The sequence below is a fragment of the Salarias fasciatus genome, chromosome 16, assembly GCF_902148845.1.
Source record: "Salarias fasciatus chromosome 16, fSalaFa1.1, whole genome shotgun sequence".
Taxonomy (NCBI): Eukaryota; Metazoa; Chordata; class Actinopteri; order Blenniiformes; family Blenniidae; genus Salarias; species Salarias fasciatus.
This window is the reverse complement of record NC_043760.1, coordinates 2441986-2465869: the sequence shown is the minus strand read 5'-3', so window position 1 is coordinate 2465869 and position 23884 is coordinate 2441986. Positions and strand designations below refer to the sequence as shown.

The 23884-nt window shown below is 50.5% G+C and overlaps 1 protein-coding gene across 1 annotated transcript in view; it reads right to left on the bottom strand.

Moving 5' to 3' along the window:
* The window catches only part of vwa8 (von Willebrand factor A domain containing 8), a 59582-nt gene that overhangs the window by 11663 nt on the left and 24035 nt on the right, over positions 1-23884 (bottom strand). Inside the window, exons 20-38 of the mRNA XM_030111903.1 lie at positions 23314-23385; positions 22217-22293; positions 20266-20341; positions 19125-19260; positions 18744-18863; positions 18319-18524; positions 16624-16775; positions 13648-13756; positions 13401-13539; positions 12847-13034; positions 11287-11406; positions 11029-11093; positions 10731-10856; positions 10409-10500; positions 9985-10136; positions 8909-9119; positions 8760-8841; positions 7821-8025; positions 419-527 (exon numbers count right to left, since the gene is read on the bottom strand). Coding sequence (XP_029967763.1) covers positions 419-527; positions 7821-8025; positions 8760-8841; positions 8909-9119; positions 9985-10136; positions 10409-10500; positions 10731-10856; positions 11029-11093; positions 11287-11406; positions 12847-13034; positions 13401-13539; positions 13648-13756; positions 16624-16775; positions 18319-18524; positions 18744-18863; positions 19125-19260; positions 20266-20341; positions 22217-22293; positions 23314-23385 — 2437 coding nt within the window. The remainder of the gene's footprint in view (positions 1-418; positions 528-7820; positions 8026-8759; positions 8842-8908; positions 9120-9984; positions 10137-10408; positions 10501-10730; positions 10857-11028; positions 11094-11286; positions 11407-12846; positions 13035-13400; positions 13540-13647; positions 13757-16623; positions 16776-18318; positions 18525-18743; positions 18864-19124; positions 19261-20265; positions 20342-22216; positions 22294-23313; positions 23386-23884) is intronic.

Genomic DNA, 23884 nt, shown 5'->3' with positions numbered 1-23884 from the left:
TCCCGCTGATGTAACTTCTTCTGAATCTCATATTTAGATCATAGATCATCTTGAAAGTGAATCAAACAAACTGCACTCACACACTCCTTAAAGCAAAGCGTCCTCATGTGGGGAAAAACCCAGAGATCGTCATGGAGACCGAGTTAACCGTCTCCCCTCTGACCTGACCTGTGCACATCCACACAGGTCCCGGCAGCTGGATGTATCAACACAGCTTTTACAAGCGTCCCTGAAGGCATGAAGGAGGTCCGCCGCCGCGCTGCACGGCGACTAAGCAGCCGCTGAGAGACGAGCGCTCGCCGTCGCTCTCATGTAAACACATCCTCACATGCCATCGCTCACAGTAACGTCTGCCTGAAATGTCATCAGACGCTCAGCCGGCGTTTGACGGACTGGAGGAATCCAGGCATGGTGTTACCTGTGCCTCCGGCCCACTGGTTTCCCCCGACGTGAGGAGCGTTGTTGGCGTCGATCTTGCCGTGTTTGGGCGCCGTGACATCCAAGCCGCTGTCTCTCTGAATGGTGATCTGAAAGGAGAAGGTGTTGAGACAACGTTGTACGACGTTTGGGCTGCTTTAGTTTGCATGATCTGTAATATTCGCTCAAACACGGCTGCCGGGAAAACAGATGATGTGCACTTGAAACTTTATACTTCCAATGAACAGGAATTAGCGTTTGGCTAACGCCGATACTGAGAGAGAAGCTAAAGAAGACGCAGAGGCGGTGTCGGCAGGTGAGCAGGTTGAAAACCTGATGTTTCAAACACTTCTGCCACTTGTGATACATTTTGAGTTGGTTGGTATCAGAAAGCAGGAGACTGCCCCAAGGGCCGGTTTACACAAGAACGACCGATTGGAAACTGTTTTCATATTTGTCCTTCAAGGGAAATTCCGCACTCAAACCAGAACTGTCATACATTCAGAAAATGTTGTCGTTTACATGTCAGCCAATGAGTTGATGCTGTAAATAAAACCATGTGCACAGAGAGCAGTATAGATCCTGATGTGGATCAGGTCTCTCCTTATGCAGATGATGGCGGAGTATTAGTTCAAGTGCAGTTAAAATGAAAAGAGTGAGCAGCTCAAACACTCCGTCATCGGCCACTGTTACTGCTGTCGATCTGCGCTCTGGAAGACTGGTTACATTCTGGAAGGCATTTTAAAGACTTATGAAACCATTGTCATGTAACCGAACAGCAAAACCGCAGCGTCAGTTTACAGTTTTCACTTCAACTTCTCAAACCAGCCTGAACATTAAGTGTGGAGTGTTTCACTCCACAAGATCCCAAGTTGTCAGCTGAAACAACTTTATGTTGAGATCCTCTCATTGCTTCTATGTAGAAGCTAATAAACTTGTGAAACTGCTGAGAGTCGCTCAGTTTGTGGTGTTTTTCAGCCAGTAAAATCCTCTGAAAGTCAGTGACTGAAGTGGTTTGAATGCTGAGGGTCCGGTCGGGATGGACAGGGACTGTTGTGTCTTCCTCTGCAGGAGGGCGATGCAGAGCAGACGAGAGGAGCTGAAGGCTTCGGACTTGTGGGCTCATCTCAATGGCACCGCCGGAGCCAAAATCAGCATTCTGGCTCTCACAGCGAGGCAGGGCAGCCGGCCAGAGTCTGGACCGCATGAAGCAGGCCAGAGAAAGGACGGGCTCAGTGGAGACTGAGTGTGTCTGTCCCCTGCGGTTCAGCTGCATTCTTACACACTGCTGGAATCTGAATGCTGTCTGCGGGGGACGAGGCCCGCTTGTAAACTCTGGATCAGGGTGTGCAGCTTATTATCTCCGGGATTTTTCGTCGGTGTTACAAAGTCTGAGCGGGAAAACAGAGACTTATCTGTACCGAGCAGCGGTTGAGGCGAGGAGGCCGCCGCCCTGCGCTCCACTGACCCACCGTCCACGCCTCAAACGGACTCCGACGCCCAGCTGCTGCCTCAGCAGCTCCCTATATTTAGCCCAGATTAGGAGGGTCAGTGTGATACACACCATGTCAGATTATGATAACAAGATAATTCCTCGCTGTGGGAACGAGCTCAAACTGTAGCTCTGCTGGGGATGCTGGGATCTGACAGCTGTGGACGAGGAGGGGATTCAAAAATAGGTTTAGGAAAACGGATGGAAGCAGAGAGAGGAAGTAAAAAGATCCTCTCAACAGAGGATCCTGACTTTCTTCACCTGGAGCCTCGAATATTGTTTTAGGCTCGTTTACATGAAAATGTTTCAAGTTAAAATGATTTTAAGAACATTTTGTTTTCTTTATTCCAGTTGATAAATCTGTTCTGGTAAAAACCACCTGGAACCACTAGATGTCACTGTATGACAGCAGAATGCTGCTACAGTAAATCTGCTTTGGCTAATCGAGTCGGGTGGCTCCGCCCCCCGGAGGTGGATGTACTCAGGTGCACCGACTGTGGAATGTCGGGTCAAGAAGAGCAGACCGCTGCGCTCCATGTGTTCTAATACAGAGGAAAAGCTAATCGTTTCCCATAAAGACCACAAACACAATCGCACCGCAGCCTTATCTCAAGTCCAGCTGTTCGACTTTCGACCCGACGGATCCGCGTGAGAAAGAATCTCTGCTGGTCTCCGTCTTCGAAGGACGCTCGCCGGGGCTGTTTTAGCAATCAGAAGCATCTCAGCCAATAACATCCTGACGGGCAGTGCAGCTGCAGGCCAGCAGACCCGGGGTAACCGGAGAGCCCCGCCGCCGCCACACCGTCACCGTTTCACCCCCGCGGCTCACCTCCACCGTGTGACGGCTGCTCTCCGATTACACACCAACGCATACGACTCTGTGCATGAGTCACGCTCCGCACACGGCCGGAGAAAGGCGGCGGCGGAGCACGAGCTTCGCCGCGCACATGCCGGGAAATGAGGCTGAGCGCCCGACGCACGGGAACGCCGCTTCAAAGAGCCGCGGCGCGGCGGGCAGACACATCACCCCGGGTGTTTATGGGTGAGATTATGATCACATGACGGTAATCAGCTGCTGGAGGAGCTGGCGAGCAGCAGACACATGCTGCAATGTTTGTTTTGTTTCCAGACGTCTGTTAAATCCGCCCATCAGGCAGGCGGCTAACCGGCACTTCCTCAGCCTCTCTCCATTCCCGCTGTTGGCTCCGTCATCCTGCCGGTAACGGATCTGACCGTCTGTCCGGTGACAGTGACACTCACGACTGTGTCTTCAGAGCGGTAAGCAGGGTGACGAACGCGCCACGTTTGGCTGCAGGAAAGTGTTGAGTGACGACTTTACGGCACGGGTCCATTTTGGGCTCACAAGCCGCCGGGTTCAGTTTCCCCGCTCGGGTGGCGAAGGCAGCATGAGTCATTTCAGCAGCGCAGCCAGAGGATGGCGAGGTCTGAATATGTGACATTTCTGCGTCGCGGCAGGAATCCTGAGAGATGAGACTCGACCGGATGACAAAACTCCAGAGCAGATCTGTAATGCCGTCCGCCGGTCTGTGTTCATGTTTACGTCTTTACTGAAGCAGTTTGGAGACCGTTTCACTGACCGGCCGACTCTATATTAACCCTTTAGTGGTTAAATACAGAACAAAACCTTCTTCCAAAATTCAGAACTTGCTGTAATTGTAGAATCTGTGAGAATCATAGCATAGTAGGAATTCTAGAATCTGCTTGGGGTTCTCCAATAGCAGGGACTCAAAAATTATGAGAAATCGGAGAATCTGTGAAATTTCTAGAACGTGTGAGAAGAATCTTTGGGAATTCAGGAATCAGAGAGAATCCTGGAGTCCGTCAGAGTGGGAGCGTTTTCAGAACGCTCAGAACGCCACCAGGTGTTTTCTGTTTTCACTGAAGTGTTCCACGTTCCGGTCAGCTGTAATCCAGCTCCGTCCACAGCCGAAGCGCCCGTCTCTCTGAACACACCCTCCTGGGCTGAAGCAGAAACCGTCTGAAACCAGCTCAGGGACCCGGGACGTCAGTGCCGCTCTGGAGCCGCCGCCATCAGTCCCAGACCACAACACCCTGCCTCCCGAGGTCAAGAGATGGAAAGAATGAGACGAGGAAGAGGACAGAATGAATGTGGCAGGGTGGCGCAGTGGAGAAAATTTCATTTTTATGAGTGTGGAAAGGAATGGCTCTTCCTCCTCCTCCTCCTCCTCCTCCTCCTCCTCGTCCTCAGTCTCCCTTCTGCTGTCGACGCATTAATAGCCTCATAAATTTCTCATCCATGATTCAGATGCCTACAAGATTTAGGAGCGATGCCGTGTGTGTGTGTGTGTGTGTGTGTGTGTGTGTGTGTGTGTGTGTGTGTGTGTGTGTGTGTGTGTGTGTGTGTGTCTGCTGACACAGTTGAATTTTGAGTGCTTATAGCGTTCCTGTGTGAACCCCGGAACATGTAAGTGTGTGTGAGCATGAAGTCAAGCCTGAGCATGAATGTTGCGAGTGTGTCGTCGATTTGAGAGATTCGGGTTTGAAACCGATGGAACAGACCGTCGCTGTCGTTTATTCACCGTCAGGGAGTTTGAGTTAAAACATTTCTTTAAAGTTCCTCCCTCGGTCTCTGAGCTGATCGTGGTCCAGAGACAGAGGAAAGATCTTGTCCTGGTCTCTGTTGGAAGTCCGCTCTGTTCGATCATGTTGATCAGAACATCGACTGCAGGCTGAACAGACCATCGGGGTCAAAGGAACGTCAATCTCATTTATCCAACAGACTCCACTTTACAGAAGTCATTCAAGACTCTTCAGCTCACAGTGAAACGGACGACGGCGTTCCGCAGGGTTCTGTGTTTGGACCCATACCTTTCACATCATACAAGCTTCCTGTCAGGATTATTATTAGAAATCATCCTTCAACTTTCTCTGCTACACTGAAGATACACAAATCTAATTATCTATAAAAACAGATGACACTAATCCACGAGTCTGTTTAGCATCACTCTTACTAAAATCTGATGCGTTCAGTCCAAACAGGATCTTCACACTGTTTCTATTCCTAATGTCTGATTCACTTGCATCCTCCACTCTACAGGAAATCGTGCATTTAACACAAGTATTGAGCAAGATTTTCAAAATAAAAAAGTTTTTTTTCCTCAGCTAAGACTTTCAGCACTTCTTCAAAGACTTCCAAGACTGACAAGAAAGAGAAATGAAAGAAATGTTGAAGAGCGATAAGTGAGGACGTTTTAGATCCAGAATGCTGCACGGGACAGTTTCAGTCTGTTCTGACTGAACGTCTGAACCCAGAGAGCAGTGGGCATGCTGGGACGCGCCCCAGCGAGGGGCAGAGCAGCTCCAGCGGGGCAGGAAGGCAAACGGGTGGCAGGACGCCAGACGCTGCGGCAACACACACTCTGGCAGAAAGAAAAACAACTCAATGAGCAATAAGTGTCAGGATGAGTGAGCGGATCGTCTGGAAGCCGACGACGGAATCTCAGGTGATCTCAGCAGAGCGGCGAGGGAACGATCCCAGCCCCAGGCTCAAGGGCTCCCAGGAACTACTGAAGACACACACACACACACACACACCTGCACGCCCACTCACTGACAGACACTTCGCCGATAGCGCGGCTTTCCAGGAATGCGTGCGAGCTCCCAGCTGGAGTGTCGGGAGCTGCGGTGCGGAGGCGCAGGACGGAGGTTTGCATGTTTTTCCTGCACATGTGTGAGTCACCCGGTTTGATTCCACAGAAAACACGAACAATGAAACCTGAAGTTCACCAACCGAGTTGAAGAATTTTCACATTTTTAGTTGCTCCGAGAACCTTAAACAGATTTCCGTTGTCGTAATGACAGTTCTGTCCTCCAGGTGGCAGCAGTGAGGCGCCCAGCTCGTCTTCAGTCCAGCGCGTTAAACTTTTATGTAGAAGTTTTAAATCAAACCTGACCCACTGAACTGTTAAAGTCAGGTCTTGTTCTGCGTCTGCCTCTAACCGTGTCATGAAAACTCGGTATTTGGCAGGTTCCTGCGTGTGTGAGCTGGAACCGAGGCGGCGAGAGTCAACAGTGGCGAGGGCGCACAGGGCGCCGCTTCACGGCGGGGCCGCCGCTGTTTGCACGCAGCCGCCGACGAGCACAGCGAGGGTCTGTCCGAGCGCGACCCGCAGGCGACCCGGGGCGAACCATCAAAGAAGACCTGACCCCGGAGGAATCCGGACCGGGGGGGCGGGGCCGGGGCGGGGCCGGGGCCGGGCGGGGCCGAGCGCAGGTGTGTGTGAGGAAACACACCGACACAGCCGCCCTATTCAGGGGTTTGATCCGTGTTCACGTTTCAGAGGCAGGCAGAGACCCCAGAGGAAAAACCAGACGGAAGGTCCAGGATGTGGACGAGTCGGACGGCCAGATGCTCGTTTCAAGTGAAAAGCATCGTTTCTGAAAAGTTGCGTTTTCACCGTTGTCGTGTAAACAGACCCCCGAACAGGGCATGAAGCTGCGGCTGTGGCGAAGTGGACAGCTGTGTGTCGACGCTCCAACGACGGAATTCTTCCTCCAGCTGCCCGAGTCTCAGAGGGAGAGACGACGGTTCTCCCTCTGAGACTCGAGCAGCTGGAGGAAGAATTCCGTCGTGGGCGAATCGACAAAGACTCCTCAGTGCAAAATGTTCTGACCTCCAGCTGCAGGGCAGCGGGTTACGTCACACACACACACACACACACACACACACACACACACACACACACACACACACACACACACACACACACACACACACACACACACACACACAGGTTCGTATTTCTATCCTTGTGGGGACCTTCCATTAACTCCCATTCATGTCTAGCCCCTAACCCTGACCCTTACCCTAACCCAGACCACAACACAGCCGAACCCTAAAGAAATGTTTTTGCACTTTTACTTTTTTCAGTAAAAACAACATGGCCAAGAAAACACTGTTTCCCCTCATTAGGACCGGAAAAAGGTCCCACAAGGCACGTCGTTCCAGGTTTTGCTATCCTTGTGGGGACATTTGGTCCCCACAAGGATAGAAATACGAGTACACACACACACACACACACACACACACACACACACACACACACACACACACACACACACGTTTGTTTTTTTTAAAGCTGCACCGCCCTCTGGTGGTGCAGACAGGAACTCCAGGCTCGGGAAACTAAAGCTGCTGAACTGTGAGCTTCTGTCACACATTTAAACCGTTTGCACCTTTTTCCGTCTCCAGTCATTAAAATAACGACCATGAATGAATCCAAGCGTGTAAACATGAAACTATCAGGATGAATGTTTACATTAAGTTAACTTAATTCACACTAAGAACTGTGAATTTGCTGTGATTGAACAATATTTAAATAATTGACCAAAAACTTATTGCTGGAATTTGTACGAACAAGTGTTTTTATGTTTTGCGATTTTTTACCACAACAATAGAATTTCAATTGATATACCGTAACTGACGGTCTAGTATTTTTTTTCATGTTTTATGAGATTAGAAAGTAATAAAAGTCTTCATTTGTTGAAATTATTTCCCCAAAGCTGTATAATTATTTCTGGAGTTTGTATAAAAATGCCTTTATTTTTATAAATCATCATAAATTATAAGATTTTATTACTTATGAAGTCTTATTTTGTAGGATTTAGAGCAAAAAAACTGCATAAAAACTCAGTTATCTTCAAGAAACGTATTAAAGTAATTTTACGTTACTGCCTGCAGTTTTTACATTTTCAAAGGATTTTTTATGTGAGTAATAATGAGTGAGCAGTGTGAGCGCTTGATAACTGGTTGGTGAAACGTTAGAATCCTGACTCCGCTGTGGCCTCATTGTTGGTTCAGTTCCACTGAAAACGTCCAGAGTGGAGACACTGTCCTCAGGACCGATGCTCCTGGCGGAGACGTCTGTACCTGCACCGGCCGGCCGTCCTCCGTCCCGATCATGTTCCTCCACTCCATCAGGGAGCGCTGCAGGCTGTCCAGCCCCGTCTCCCACAGCCGCACGGCTCCGCCCATGTCCACGGTGACCACGCCCCCCGAGCCCAGAGCCGCCATCACCACGTCGCACTCCGACACCCGGGACAGCCAGCTGGTGTAGGGAGACACGGAGGCGGACCTGCAGACACCACAGACAGAGACACCAGAGACACCAGAGACACCAGAGACATCAGAGACACCAGAAACAGAGACACCAGAGACACCAGAGACATCAGAGACACCAGAGACATCAGAGACATCAGAGACACCAGAGACACCAGAGACATCAGAGACACCAGAGACATCAGAGACACCAGAGACACCAGAGACAGAGACGACAGAGACACCAAAGACACCAGAGACAGAGACGACAGAGACACCAAAGACACCAGAGACAGAGACGACAGAGACACCAGAGACACCAGAGACAGAAACGACAGAGACACCAGAGACATCAGAGACACCAGAGACATCAGAGACATCAGAGACACCAGAGACACCAGAGACATCAGAGACATCAGAGACATCAGAGACATCAGAGACAGAGACACCAGAGACAGAGACACCAGAGACATCAGAAACAGAGACATCAGAGACACCAGAGACACCACAGACACCACAGAAGATTCATCTCAGTTGAGCAGAAATAATCTTGATCACAAATATGATTCATTTTCCGCTTCCTGTTTTCCGGGGTTGTGTATAAAGCATGGACACTTCCAGCCTGGCGCTTTGGGAGGCGGGGGTCACTATGGAGCTGAGGAGCCACAATAAACTTTAAATTTCTTCTATGTTCACGTTTGGCCGGGATGGAGCCTGTTTGGGCCCGGGGACCTCATGTTTGACACCCCTGCAGTGCATCGCCGTTCTCACCTCGGAACTGGAATGTATTTGACTTTCTTGGAGTTCAGGTCCGTCACCTCCAGGTACGCCGCCGTCATGGGAGGAGTCACGTCTGGGGGGAGGGGCGGGTTAGAGCTCCAGCAGCTCAGCTGGCACCTGCGAGCCGTGCGACCTCTGACCTTTGGGGTAGATCTCCTTCAGGGGCACCTTGCTGGGCGGGAGAGCTCGGACCACCTGATTGGCCGCCAGCAGGCTGACGCAGTTCTCCCGCTTGGCGGCGCCGGACCGGAGCCCCCCCCTGAAGAAGAGGTGAGCGCCGCCGCCGCCACCGCCGTCCTTCATCTCCGTCAGGTCGGCCGGCCGGGGGAAGCTGTACACCTCGCTGGGGGACTGATCGGGGAGAGGATCCGGATTAAAACAGGACCGGAGGCCAGGAAGCGCTCAGCTCCTCCAGCAGCACAACCCACATGGTGGTGAAAAAAAATCAGGACAGAACAGGAAAGACACTTCAAAATAAAAGACAACACACTGAGAAAGCTCAACGGGATCCATTCAGGGACAGACTCAAGTTAACCGCTAGCATTCCATCTGTGGGCAGATCTGCGGCTCAGACAGATTCTCACGACTGTTTTCAACTCTTCTGATTTCATGAGAAAAGACTTGACTTTGAAATACATCTGAAACAAGCAACAACATAAAAATGGCCAGTAACGCACAAAATGTGGCCATTTGACAAAACGACAATGACAAAATATTCAGAGAATAATCTAAAAATTTATTGCGTTAAGGAGGGATGTTAAATATAAGGTCGGTGGTCCAAAACCTGCCGGCAAGAGGCTCCAATCTGGCCAAACCACCAAGCAATTCGTAAAAATTAAAAGGAAAACACTGATTTTTCTAAATAAAATTGAAACTGGCTTCATGTTCAAATTTTATCCATTTTTTTTAGATTAATTGGTTGTTTTGTGAAAATTCAAGATATTTTCACTTGAAACGTCATGCAAACACAACCTCAGAGGGTCGTTATGTGATTGGTTGATGGGGGAAAGTGGGCGGAGCCAACCATAGTTAAGTGGCTTTAATCCTTTAAAAAAGGCCTAAAAATAATCGAGAAAGAGAGAAGCTCATAATAAAGTCACGGTCCCGGAGTGTAGTTCTATGTTTTCATGCTGATATAACCTCCGCAGGCTGCAGGGTTCCCATGGAAACCGCCACAGCTGACATGAACCGACCTGCGGCGTCAGTCTGATCTCACCATGAGGTCCGGGAAGCCCACCACGATCCGGGCGAAGCAGGACGAGTCGGCCAGCACGCGGTTCGGCGACACGATCTTCTGGTCCAGGGCGGCGCTCAGGTTCTCGTTGGGGAGCTGCTCGCAGGAGAGCATGCTGGGTAGGGAGGCGGCGGCTGACAGGGAGCACGTGAGGAGACGGCCGAGCGTTAGGACTGCTGGGAACAGATCATCTCTGAAGGGCTCTCAGATTCCATCCGTGGCCACTAGAGGTCGCTGTGTGGCTGCAGACTGACGCGACAGCGGCAGGAAAACCTGCAGTCCTGCTTCGCTTCGCCGCCGAGCAGATATGAAGGTTTCTATGACCGTTTCCAGGTCGGTCCGCAAGCTCAGACCTGGAGAACCACAGCCCTGCATGTTCTGTGTGTGTGTGTGTGTGTGTGTGTACCTGAGCTGGCCGAGTCGTCGCTGATGCTGTGAAGCTGACACACTCCAGAGTCCTCGGCATTCATGTGCATGGGCTTGGTCAGCAGGAACTTCCTACACACATGCACGCACGCACGCACGCACGCACGCACGCACACACACAAGCTTTTGTAATCTACCAATTTTTTGTCAAATTTTTTGTGAAATTCTTTTGATAAAAAAAAGGGAAACAAGGAATATAAAAAAGGAAACCTGAAAACACTGTGTGTGTGTGTGTGTGTGTGTGTGTGTGTGTGTGTGTGTGTGTGTGTGTGTGTGTGTGTGTGTGTGTGTGTGTGTCTCACTGGTTGGTGCTGCTCTCCAGCAGCAGCCAGCGGTCCTCGGCCACCAGAAACACGGACTTGAGGTTGATGGGCAGGGAGATGGAGTGAACCCGGCCCTCCAGCACGTCCAGCACCTCCAGCTGGTTGCTGCAGGGACAGAGCAGACCGATGTGAAGCTGTGGACCAGGACCAGGACCAGGACCAGGACCAGGACCAGGGACCAGGGACCAGGGACCAGGGACCAGGACCAGGGACCAGGACCAGGGACCAGGGACCAGGACCAGGGACCAGGACCAGGGACCGGAGTCTTCCTGCTCACCCGTCCTCCTTGTAGAAGAGCAGCCAGTTCTTATGGGCGAAGTCCCGACACATCTTATGAGCCGCCTGCAGCCAGAAAACACACACACACACACACACACACACACACACACACACACACACACACACACACACACACACACACACACACACACAACTGAAACACAGGGCCAGGACCCGCCGGGCCGCCGGTCAGGACGGTCAGGGAGGGGGGTCAGGGAGGGGGGGTCAGGGAGGGGGGGTCGGGGGGGGGTCGGACCTGCTGCTCCTTGCTGCTCCACCAGTTGGCGGTTCGAGCGCCGGGCTGCTCGTCTTCCGGAGAGAGCAGCAGCCTCCGCACGGCGCCGGTGACCAGGTCCAGATGGAGAACGGTGTTACTCTGCAGAGAGACCAGACGTCTTTTCATGGATCGCTTCCCGTTTGCCTTTCTTTCTTTCTTTCTTTCAGCGTTTCCACTCGTGGCAGAACTCCGGGGTTCCCCGGCATCAGGACGCCGCCGTCAGCCAGAACAGGATCACGTGTGTGTTGGTGTGTTATCTCCACTGCGGCCGTTCAGGCCCATCAACCGGCCTGCTTTAATCCGAGAGGGACGGCAGTACAAATACAGCCAGCAGGGGGCAGCGTCCTCCCAGGGACCAGGACCGGACCTGCAGGACCACTCTCCACCTTCATCCACTGTCTGAGTGTGTGTGTGTGTGTGTGTGTGTGTGTGTGTGTGTGTTAAACTCTTCTTTACCAGACAACGCAGAGTGGACTCACATCAAGCCAGCTGCAGGTTTTCACGTCGTTCTGGGAGTTTGGACTCTTGCAGTTTGACAGCGACGCTTCTCCTGATGAAGCTTTTACACTCAGAAAACTAGCAAGAGCAATGTAAGCATCACATCGGGAAAGGATCGGCCCAACGTGCCAAACATAAGGCCCGTGGGCCAAAACTGGTCCACAAGAGGCTGGGGGAGTCTCAAAGAATACCCATAATGCAACAGCTTCAGGAGCAGCCGTCTGGACGTTTCACTGTAGTTTGCACCAGGTTTCTTTAAAACTGGTCTTATGCTGAAGTTTCATCACAACAGGGTCAAACAGCAGTCAAACAGCGCTAACCGCGGCCGTGGCGAGGAGCGGACATCAGCAGCAGGGAAAAGCTCAAGTCTGAGGAAAACCCTGGAATATTATAAAAAATAATCTATACTCAAATATCTGCAGAGGTATTAGTCCAATTTCTCTAGACTGTCATGCTGCCACCAGCCACTAGTCGGAGCTACAGAGCAGAGCCAAGCAGGTTGACTCGGACTTTTGCACCGACTGCACCAACAACAGCGCCACGATTCTGACTCTGGAGAACTCGCACTCCTGATTGGTTTAACGAGGCAGGATGTGGAAGGCGTCACTCAAAACGACACGCGGCCATATTGGATTTTTATAGGAACGACGGGGAACAGCAGCTGCTGCAGGCGGAGCTGCTTTCACATCATTTACCCTGAACTCTGAGAAGATGAGACAGCGACAGAGACCTCCAATTCAACCACTGGCTGTACGTAAAGGTGGGCGGAGCTAACGTGGCGTCCCCCACAGCGTTCTGAAGCCTCCAGCAGGTCGTCTGCATACTGAACACTGTAAACCAGAGTTGATGTGATTGGTCCAGCCTGTCACATGACCACATCACCTGGACAGAGGAGGAGCTGTGATTGGCTGATTGATGATAAACTTTGACTCCTAAAATCAAATCAACAGATGATTGATGTGAAAATTAGAGTCTGGAAAACCTCATGAAAGTGTGTGTGTGTGTGTGTGTGTGTGTGTGTGTGTGTGTGTGCGCAGCCACCTGCTCCTCGTGCAGGACCACCTGGCCCTCCAGGGGGCCGCCCAGCGGAGCGAGCGTGACGAAGGGCTGCCAGACGCCGCTGATGGTGCGGGGGAAGACGTCGTAGAGCTCCAGGCTCTGGATCCGGTCGCCGCGCTCCCTCATGGCGAGCAGCGACACGGGGTTACAGGTGGCCACGAACAGCCAGTCTGAGGGAACAACCGCACAAAACAGGGCTTGAGCAGTGGAGCGTTTCCCCCTCGGCCTCCTGCCGTGCAGCTTCGCTCTGCTCTCAGGTTCCATGTAGGAACGCCGTACATCCGGCTGTAGTTTCTGTTTCTGAGTGTCTCAGTGTGGATCAAGCTTTTACTGTGTGAAATGAAAAATACATGTAAACACAAATGTGTGAAGAAGAAATGACTTTTCTTTTTGTGTAAAGATGTTTTTCAGCAGAAGACTGAACTTCCTCCAACTGCTTTTTACAGAAGACGGTGTGTTTCGTGGCGTGTTTGAGCACATGTGTGTGTCTGTAGGTAGGTGTGGGTAGTGTGTAGGTGTGTGTGTGTGTGTGTTACCGTCTCTGGTGGCCACGTCACAGATGATGTTGACCTCGTTCATTGGAATCTGCCACGAGGCTTTTTCCTCACTGAAGCTCAGAGCTCGGCTCTCCTGCCGGTCGCAGGGCGACGTCTGCACCCGGAGGAAGGCGGGGCCCTGGAGAGACCGGCCACACTTTTTAAAAATGTAAAAACATTCAACAGAGAGAGAAAAGGCCGCTTCCCTGGAGACGCCGGTGACACTTTCTAAAACCCCCCGCCCGACCTTGATGTCGATGGGACGCGTCTCGGTGGGACAGAGGAGCTTCCGGCGAGCGTTGCCGCCTTGGTTGACGGTCCAATACCCGGTCATCTTGGCCTCGGGCAGCGGCAGCCTGCAGAGGGAGAAGACGTCTTCACCGCTGGTCTCAGAGGACGGGGGTCAGATTCACCATGTCCACTGAGAGGCGCGTCTCCTCAGACCAAAGGGGGCGTGTCCCTGGTGTGACGGACAGCTTCGGTGCTAATCCTGCTAACCCTGCTGCTGCTGACGGTGCAGAGACGTTTAAAACAACAAAACAAATGTGGGCGGAGCTTAAAACTAAAACAAGCATTTCCATTGGACGGTGTTGGGTCGATGGACATGTGACACAAATTTAGCTAATAAAGAAGGAATTCAACGATAAAATATTCCAATAATGCATTTCTTTTATGAATGTTTAGAAGGGAGAGATCAATCGGTGCCTGTGAGCGCCGGCAGAGATCAATCAAGAGGAAAATCACGGGTTTTGAAATAAATTCATCCGATCTGCAGGCCCAACACCACGAACGGATCTCAGAAGGAGCTTTTCTGGATTTCCCCCTAAAAAGTGACCTGAGAGCGTGAAGCCGGCGTGTGGCGTTGAGCAGATGCTGACGGACGGCGCTCTAAATATTTCCGCCAGTGGAGGAGAGGAGGACGCCTTTGCAGCTCCGCATGTCTAAAACTGGACATCCACAGAGAAAAATATTTGCTTTGCTGTACACAGAGACAAGCGGTCGGATGTAAACCGCTCAGCACGCTGTTTAAAGTCAGCGAGGCGAGGCCGCGGGGAGAGCAAGGGCTCCTGGAAAAGAGCGATTCAGAGACGTCAGAGTGACGGAACCAGAGAACGGAGCAGCTGACCGGTTCCTGCAGGTCCCGGTTTGGACGCCTTTACGCTTCACTTCTGTTACTGTCACTGTACATTTAATAAAATGTGTCCTAATTGATTCTAGAGTCTTAAACAAGTGGAAAACTGCACAGTTCAACAGTATCTCAAGTAGTTGTTGGAAATTTTATTGTATTTTTCACCTGAAGTTTTCAGAAAAATTGAATCAATGTTTACAGAAGTAATGTTTTTTTTTGTGTGTGAAAATACAGACATTTTCATCATGCATAGTAAGGAAAAGTGTAAATATAAAAAGGTCATTATGTCTGCTTTTTCAGTCCGGTCCAGTCAAAATGAAAGTGGGAACTAAAACGTGTTCGACACTCCTGGATTAGAGCAGATTTCAGGGAATGATATCCATAAAGAGTCAAATCAGATCATCGAGAGATATTTTTATATCATAAATGATGTGAAGGAAAATATAAAAGTATCCACATTTTATCAGACGGTCTAAATAAAAACATTGATGAGCTGATGCTGTGAACAAGATTTAAATAAATCAATTTAAATAACAGATGTTTAAAGAAAAAGAAGCAAAACACGTGTCTCATTTTGTCCCTATTCCTACAAATCCAACAAAGGAAGATGCTCTATAATCTGATGTCAGAGGAGGAAGATGCTCTATAATCTGATGTCAGAGGAGGAAGATGCTCTATAATCTGATGTTAGAGGAGGAAGATGCTCTATAATCTGATGTCAGAGGAGGAAGATGCTCTATAATCTGATGTCAGAGGAGGAAGATGCTCTATAATCTGATGTCAGAGGAGGAAGATGCTCTATAATCTGATGTCAGAGGAGGAAGATGCTCTATAATCTGATGTCAGAGGAGGAAGATGCTCTATAATCTGATGTCAGAGGAGGAAGATGCTCTATAATCTGATGTCAGAGGAGGAAGATTCTCTCGCAGCGACTGATTCCTCCTCACTGAACTTTTCAGTCTGTTACTGAGTAGTCGTCACTGTAGAAGCTCAGGTTTGGGTTAACAGCGACAGACTGGAACTCCTTTCTCTACAGGCTCTAACTAGTCGCATTGTTTTCTAAAACCAATATTTTAGTTATCAATGTCACTTTTAAAGAAAAATACTTGTTTCTGCTTCTGGTTCATTTAGTAAAAGATCTACAGAAATGAATTTATGAATGTTTCAGGATCAAATAAAACCACTGGAGACAGAAGAAACAAATATTTTCCTTTATTAAATGACAGAGCTGTACATAAGGATCAGAAATGTAGATGAGCTTCATGGAAGCCTCCAGCTTTAAAACCACCTTCATTATTCGGCTTTTCTTAAAGTTTCACAGAAAGAAAAGTTATTGTATTAGAGAGAGAAGTTTGGTCTGAACGCCTCCTGCTGCCTCTGATTCACCAGAAACATGACAGCGAAGCTAAATGATGCGGAAACACACCACTGCTGATCTACTGCAGGCGTCCCTCTGAAGGGTCCCTGACCACGGGTTAGGGAACACTCAATGGCTGTCTGTGTGAGACGGAAGCTGTGTTATAAATGAAACGATTAAAACGTTTTAGTTTGGTTTGTTGTGCCAGATGTTGGCCGACATCTGTCCATTATCCAGCAGTCTGTCTCGACTTGATGAACGTCTGTCTCTGTGTCTTGAAAATGAACAATAAGGTTTTGATTTGAAAATGTTTAAAATTTAAAACTTCTTAATTTCAATTCAAGCTTAAAAAAAAAAGAAAAGAGGAAAACGTTCAAACTCATGAGAATATTCCACCGTTTCAAGATTTTCAATTTTATGATGATCAAAAGAAAAAGGAAGGAAAATCTGATCTGGTCTGAAGTGATCTGAACTGGATCAGTGAATCTGACCGAGACGCTTCCACCTGACCGCTGTTCAGATCAGCCTGAAGGGTCATTCACTTACGAGGCGCGGCGCTGTCGCGTTCGGTGGAAATGATCTGATAGAAGAGAATGTGTTCTAAGTGCTGCGCAGTACGATTTAAACACGCGGCGCTTTCGCGTCCGGTGGAAGCTGTGGGCGAGCGACGCTCCGGTTCCTGTTCTATTCTGTGGTGTGGTGCGGAGTGGGCGGGGCTTCAGTGTGTGCCTCCTTACTCCTTGGCCAGCCTGACGGAGGTGGGCTTGGCCCCGATGGGGATGCCGTGCTTGTGCAGAGCCTCGATCAGAACGTCCCGCATGTCCTTGTTGTACGAGTCGAAGTCGAAGACGTTCCGCACCACGTTGGCAAGACCCTCGTTTGGGAATTTCTGGGAAGGGAAAGAAAGGAAGGAGAGGAGGAGGAACGGGGTGAGAGGAGGGGAAAGAGTGGAGGAGAGCAGACAGACACGTTATTCTGTTTCATCTGCAGTCTTGTCCTGATACACGCCTCACTTTTCTCAATAAAACACAACAGTTGTATGTGTGGTTGGGTCAGGGGTCAGGGGTCAGGGTTAGGGTGTGTGTGATTGTGGACGGGGATTTGAACCCACACCCTCTGTCAGGCTCCTCAGAACCTGATCCACTGCACCTTCACACTGTGCTGCACACTCATCAATAACGTAACACACACAGCATTGATCCCGCCTCCTGTCGGCACCGAGATGTGACGAGAATCAAAAGTAAACCGACATCTTCTCCTCCTTCTGAGCTGTGAGTGTTCTGTTTGTCGTGTGTGAACTAAAATGAACAATTATCTCCATCTTCACAAGATCAAGTTTAAACATGTGTAGCAGCTGCAGATGATTCCGGTTTAGCGGAATTTCAGCAAAATCAACAGCCGAGATCAAGGACAGAGCTGAACACTGCGAGTGAGCCTGCAAGACGACACCCAGGGCAAAAAAACCCTTTATGAGCGAAATCCAGCCGTAGAGCCGTCTGAGACGGAGTTCAGGCGCACGCACGCACGCACGCACACACGCACACACGCACACACGCACACACGCACACACGCACACACGCACACACGCACACACACACACACACACACACACACACACACACACACACACACACACACACACACACACACACACACACACGCACACACGCACACACGCACACACGCACACACGCACACACGCACACACGCACACACAGGACAGTATCATCCACATGAATCCTCATCAGGCCCATAAACAGCTCAGACAGACTCGGACCGACTGCGGCTCCACATCACTCGTCTGAGCGGCGATAAAGACGCTGCCACGTGAATCACAGCGAGACGGGAGAGCAGAGGAACTGAAGAATCTGCCAGCGACGCTTTTAGACGCTCTCAGACATGATACTGGGAATAAATCCAGTGGATTCAGGAGGCGGGGGGAAACTGTGACGACGCCAGTCAGCATCTCGAGGACAGGAAGCTCGAACAGGACAGCAGTTACTCTGAGAAAGGGGGGGGGGGGTCGTCAGGGTCGGGGGGGCTCCTTGAAAGTCAGATGACAGTGAGAAACTCCAGGAGAGCTCAGATGAGTCGACGCTCCGCTGAACGCAACATTACACACTGTTTTCCTTCTGTCTTTCCAGCGGTTTGGTGCAGTCGTTCCCAAAGGAGGGGGCAGGGGGGGGGTCTATCAGCTGTCGAAGACGGGGGGGGGGGGGGGGGGGGGGGCTGGACAAGTCTACATCAAAGTGTCTCCGTCCTGTGTTGGACGGCTGGCCTGTCCACTCTGTGCTGGGTGGCGCCATGTTTGGAAGATTTCGGAAATTCTCAGCAGGACGTGTTCTGAACCCTTCCTTTCATTCATGGCAGCGCTGTGTGTGAGGTGTGTGTGTGTGTGTGTGTGTGTGTGTGTGTGTGTGGACCCCTCCTACCTGGAGGTGCTTGACGATGTTGACCACCTCGCGGGTGGAGTAGGGGTAGGCGATGGCGCCCTGGTCGGCCATGGCCCTCAGCTCTCCGAAGGCGGCCACCAGCTTGTGCAGCGTGGCGTCCGGCACGTCGGGGCCGTACCGCTTCAGCATGGCCAGCTCCGCCTGCGGCCTGGGGTTGTCCACGGCGTGGCAGCTGAAGATGTCGCCTGGTTCAGGATTCAACACATAATCTGTCCCGATACTCGCTGGGCACCAAGATCCAGGACAAAAGCTCAAAACGACAGTGTGTGAAGTTCTGACTGCAAACACACCGTATTTCTAAAAGTATTCTCTCGCCTGAACCTGAGTGGCTCCTGAAATCGGTGCGCTAGAGAGCCGAGCGGATACTTTTGGGAATATAGTGTGATTCATGCTTCTCTCTGTACCTAGAGCTCCGAAGAAGTCATTTCCCAGGAAAGGAAATCCGGGTCTGTTGGCCAGAACCAGCATCCTGAAGTCTGGGTGCATGACGATGGCGTTGGGTCGTCCTGCGGCTTCACCGGGATCTACGAGAGAGGACGGGTGCGGTCAACACCCGGCACGGCTGTGATTCACACGGCGGATTCAGCTGTGCCCCTGCAGCAGGACCGCTGGGTTTGTGTACTTCAGGTCTTAAAGTTGTGTTTACATTCCTGAGGAGCTGAGGAGGGTTCCAGGAACGGGTCACATGGCCAAACGGCGTGTTTACAGTCCAACACGCTCCAGAACGCGTTGGGAAGCGTCGGTACGGCTCTGACCGGAAACCTCCGCCCCGGCTCCCGGCTTACCTGAGATGATCCTCCGCCCGTCGGCCAGGATCATCTCGCCGCTCTCCACCAGGGTCTTCAGGATGCAGGTGACGTTGGTGGGAGCCTTGTCGGCCTCGTCGATCACTAGGACGTGGCCGAACTTCACCGCCTTCACCTGAACCAGAACACAAGAGATTCAGGAGCATCCATAGAGCCACGCTTACCGGGCCAACCCGGCCGCCAGCCTCCTCACCGGGATCTCCAAGAAGACAACAAAATAAAAACAAGTATATGAGGGAAAAATCTGAATTATAATCCTGAAACATATTTCCAGAAATTGCAGAGAAAAGAGACGCTATTCCTCATGGATATGGAACAGCTGTCAAACTAATACCTCTGACAGCAACATGAAGGACTCGAACACTCAACAACTTCAAATGAGACAATGGAAATAAACTATTTTGTCACAAATAAAAAAATAAACTGCTTTCTTTCACTCTGTCTTGCTTCACATTCACTGTCCTCTCTTTACACACTCTTTTCTCATTTCAGAAGTGTGTAGGTGTGCGCCGCAAATATTTTCCAAAGAGAGGACGCCGTGTTCAGAGACGGCGTCCAAGTCATGCCGATGGGAGTTAGTCATCACCACCCCCCCACACACACTACTCCACCCCCCAAACAGAAACAAAGAGCTGCCTGAGGCCAGTTTAGAGCATCATCATGCAGATCAGTGATCAGGACCTAAAAACAGGTCGTGGGCAAAAGATCGAAGGAACTGCATACTCATTTTTCTAAATGCTCTGCAACGGCTGTTTGCAGATGACACTGTTCTCTGCGTTCTATCGAGCTGTAAACCAAAGCTCTGAATTGGTCTCTTTTGGCTGTGAGGAGGTTTCGTGCGTCGGATGGTGACTCGGCTGGTTTGACTACATCCTGCCAACAAAACTCAAGACGAAGGAGGGAATAAGATCAATCCGAGGTGCAGATTAATCCATCGAAAAGCTAGAGTTATCACAATTACATGAGAAACGAGAAAGACTGACTGACAGAAATGTGGAGTGATGTGCCATTATTTTGCAAAGATTACAGCAAGAACAGCAGTCATTAGCTCCAGTGTCTGGATTCTTCTCTAGCTGTGGATCTGATCTGGATACAGCAGAAGCAGGGATTCGGCACTGACCAGAGGAGAGTCTTCGTACGTGATAATCCCGTCTCGCACGGACGGCTGCAGGGTCAGAGTCTGGACCGTCGTGTCCCTGAAAGAGGAACAGGAGCCAGAAGCAAAAAGTTCAACACTGTTCACACTGCGAACTGGCCGATTCCAACAGCTGCTCTCTCGGCGCCATGGCCCCAAAAAACCAGAAGAACGAAGCACGACGCAGCAGAAACCCAGCTCACTGATTGGTCCAGGCTGACGGCGGAAGCCCCTCCCCTTCAGCCAGGCCAGAGCCCGTGCTTCCACAGCGTTGGCGGACCACCACTCACTTGGAGGTGAACAGAAACCCTCAGTTCATAACGGCCCAAACGGACCGGACTGTCCCTGAAACCAACTCTGGTCCGGGTCCGTGGAAATGGACACTGTTTTCAAAACGTTACCGTGGAAACAAGAACCTTTTCTGCAGTGAAAGAGTGAAACCGATGTGGTGTGAAGGAGGTCTGAGACACTGCGTCACCCCAAAGACAGATGAGCGGACGGAACTCGTCTCGCGGCTCGTCTCCGTCCCGGACGCCTCGCGGCTCGTCTCCGTCCCGGACGCCTCGCGGCTCGTCTCCGTCCCGGACGCCTCGCGGCTCGTCTCCGTCCCGGACGCTTCGCGACTCGTCTCCGTCCCGGACGCTTCGCGGCTCGTCTCCGTCCCGGACGTCTCGACCGGGAGCTGTCCCACTTCCCTCCCTGGCCGGCCGCCTCCCTCCTTTTCTGAGCCTCCTCTCTGCAGGCCTTGGTTTCCCAGAAGCCTCGCTCTCAGATCCTCCTGCTCTAATATTAGCTGCTGGTTCCGCGGCGAACCAGGACACGCTTCGACTTTCACAAGACTTTGACCGACTGCGGGACGTTTGATTTCCAATCCCTGACAACACGTCGAAGCTGCTCCTTCCCTTCAGACACTTTCGTTTGTTTGTCTGCGGTCAGATTTGTCGAACACGCCTCCCATTGATCAGAGAATGAGAAATTCTGATTTCTTGGTGCGAGACGCACCGATGTGAGGAGGAGCGGCTCTGACCCGATTCTCCTCAGGTGTGACCATCAAGGTATTTTTAGAAGCTGAGCGTTAACAAGGTCTTCATGAAATGGGTTTTTTTTTTTTTTTGTTCTTTCAACACGGACATGTGAAGTCCTCCTTCTGCTGCTAAATGGCCTCATTTACCGAGGACCAGAATAGTTTCTGACACGGTTAGAGTGGAAGGCCAGTCCGGCTGGGCTGCTCACAGCTTCTTTAAGCCAACACCACTTTTATTTTTCCCAAAACCCAAACGCAACATTATTTCTTTATTTGCGTAAAGGATCTAAACTTTTCTTTCACATTAAATTCAGGCGATAATTAAAGTGACTCGTATGGTTTTGATCTGAGAACTGTGTGGTCATTTGCTGCTAATAATGAAATCTGTGGAAACAAGTGGAAGTTAACCTTTTCAGATGACCTGGTCCTTTTCAGAAACACTTCTGTTCCTTTACAAGTTCAGGATTTTAATTTATGTTCAAACTGAATGACCAGTGGCAGAACTTCTTCATACTACTGACACATCGTCAGAGTCTCCGGCTTTATTTGGACTCAAGTTTCTGCATTTTTTAAATAAGAATGTCTTCAGTCGTGGCCTCAGTGAACCAAAAACCCCAAAATGAGTCGATTATACCAATTTTCATTCATGTCCTGCACCTGCCGGCCACTAGTCAGAGCTACAGAGCCACCAGACAGCAGAGTCCCACGATAGCAAACACTATGATCGAATCCTGCTTTGAAATAAAATCAGTCTGTTTTTAAAATCTGCTGTTTTTTACTCTTTTTGATGAAGTTTTGTATTGAACATGGATAAATCTTCAACAGTCCATTTGACACTTTGCGGGTTAAAGACAGGTAAACCGCTGGTAAACCACAGCGACTCGGACCGGTTCCCTGGCGGCCTGGTCTCACCTGTGGAGCTGCAGATACTCTCTGGGCCTGTTGAGAAGGTGCAGGAATCTGTCCACGATCTTGTTCTTCCCCACGCCCTGCAGACAACAATCCATCAATCAATGAATCAATCGACCAGCTGGAAAGGAGCCGGATCTGGACCTGAGGAACGTGCTGCATGCAGACACCGAGTCTGACGCTGACCGGTTCTGACGGGGGAAGAACCAGAGACTCCCGGCGGCTCCTCTCCCATCATCTCAGCTGGTCACACTCACAAATGGCTTCCCCCGCACGTGCACGAGCACATGCACACGCCCCGGGGTGTCAGTACATCATGTCCACTTTAACTCAGCGCTCAGACCCCCCCCCCCCTTTAACCCTGAACATGAGGAACGGATGGACGGATGGATAACTGACTAAATACCTCAATGCATGAATTAATGAATGGATGGGGAGATGAATGAGTTAATGAAAGAATGAATGAATGTATGAAAGAATGAAAAATGAGCAAACACCTCAGTGGATGAAAAAATGAAGGAAAAAAGAACGAATGTGTAGAAAAACGATTGGAAAAAAAGAATACATGGATGTGACAATGAGGGAATGAATGCATGAATAAATGACTGAATGAAATCATAACGACATTCAGAATCCAGGCTGGCTGTCCACATATTCAATAAGCTCAAGAAGAGGAAGAAGAGGAGTGTTCCCCCGTTCGGTTCTGAAGCTGAACTTCCTGAATCGGGAGGAAGTGTTTCTGCTGTGAACCGGCTCTCACTTCAACCAACATCACATCAGATACTTTACACTTCGGTCAGAGGAAAGAGGGATTTTTTACTTCCCTTTCTTCTGATAACCTTCATCATGCTTTAATTTAGGTCAGGTATGATGGATTAATGTTTGTTACCACCAGGCATTGAACCATCGACTGCACAACAATAAACCTTCCACTCAGACTGAAGCTGAACTGGAGAGTTTGAAAAGAGCTGAAAATTAACGAGGAAATCAAGAGTTACGAGCGCTCAGTGTGGAAAACTTAAGATCCTGAACACCGCACGTGTGGATGTTCCGGCGACTCTGATTGCCTCAAATCAAAAACGTCCCTTCATGTCCCTCACCTGGTTTCCCACCAGCAGCAGGTGCTCCCCCAGCAGGAAGTCCTTCAGCATGTCCTCCATCACCATCATGTGCTGCAGAGGTTACAAAAGAAAAACACTTCATTTGATCAACGGCTCACAAACCGGCAGACGCCTTTTTAAAATCAAAGTTTGTTGCTGGGTTTCTTTTCTCTTCCAAATCAGAAAGCAGGTCATGGAGAAAGTAGGACATCTTCCCATCGCAGCCTGCTTCTCTCAGAGCAGCCGGAAAAGGAAAGAAGGGCAGGACGGGGATGGGAGGCCAGAATGTGGGTCGCCTTTCGTCATCCGTTTCCACGAGATGTCACTTTCTGAGCCGGCGGCCCCCTGCTGGGCGGCCCCCTGCTGGGCGGCCACGCGGCGGTCCGGTCAGACCGGGCCTCGGCGGCACCGGCGTGGAGCGGCGAGTTGTTTCTGTTGTTTTCACTGTGGGCTGGACGACAGCAGCCGGGCTGCCAGGATGAGCGGAGGAGAATCACTGAGCTCCGATTCACCGGAGTCGGGTCGGTTTAACGCCCAGAACACAGCTGGGGTGGCGGCTCCAGCTTCCTGT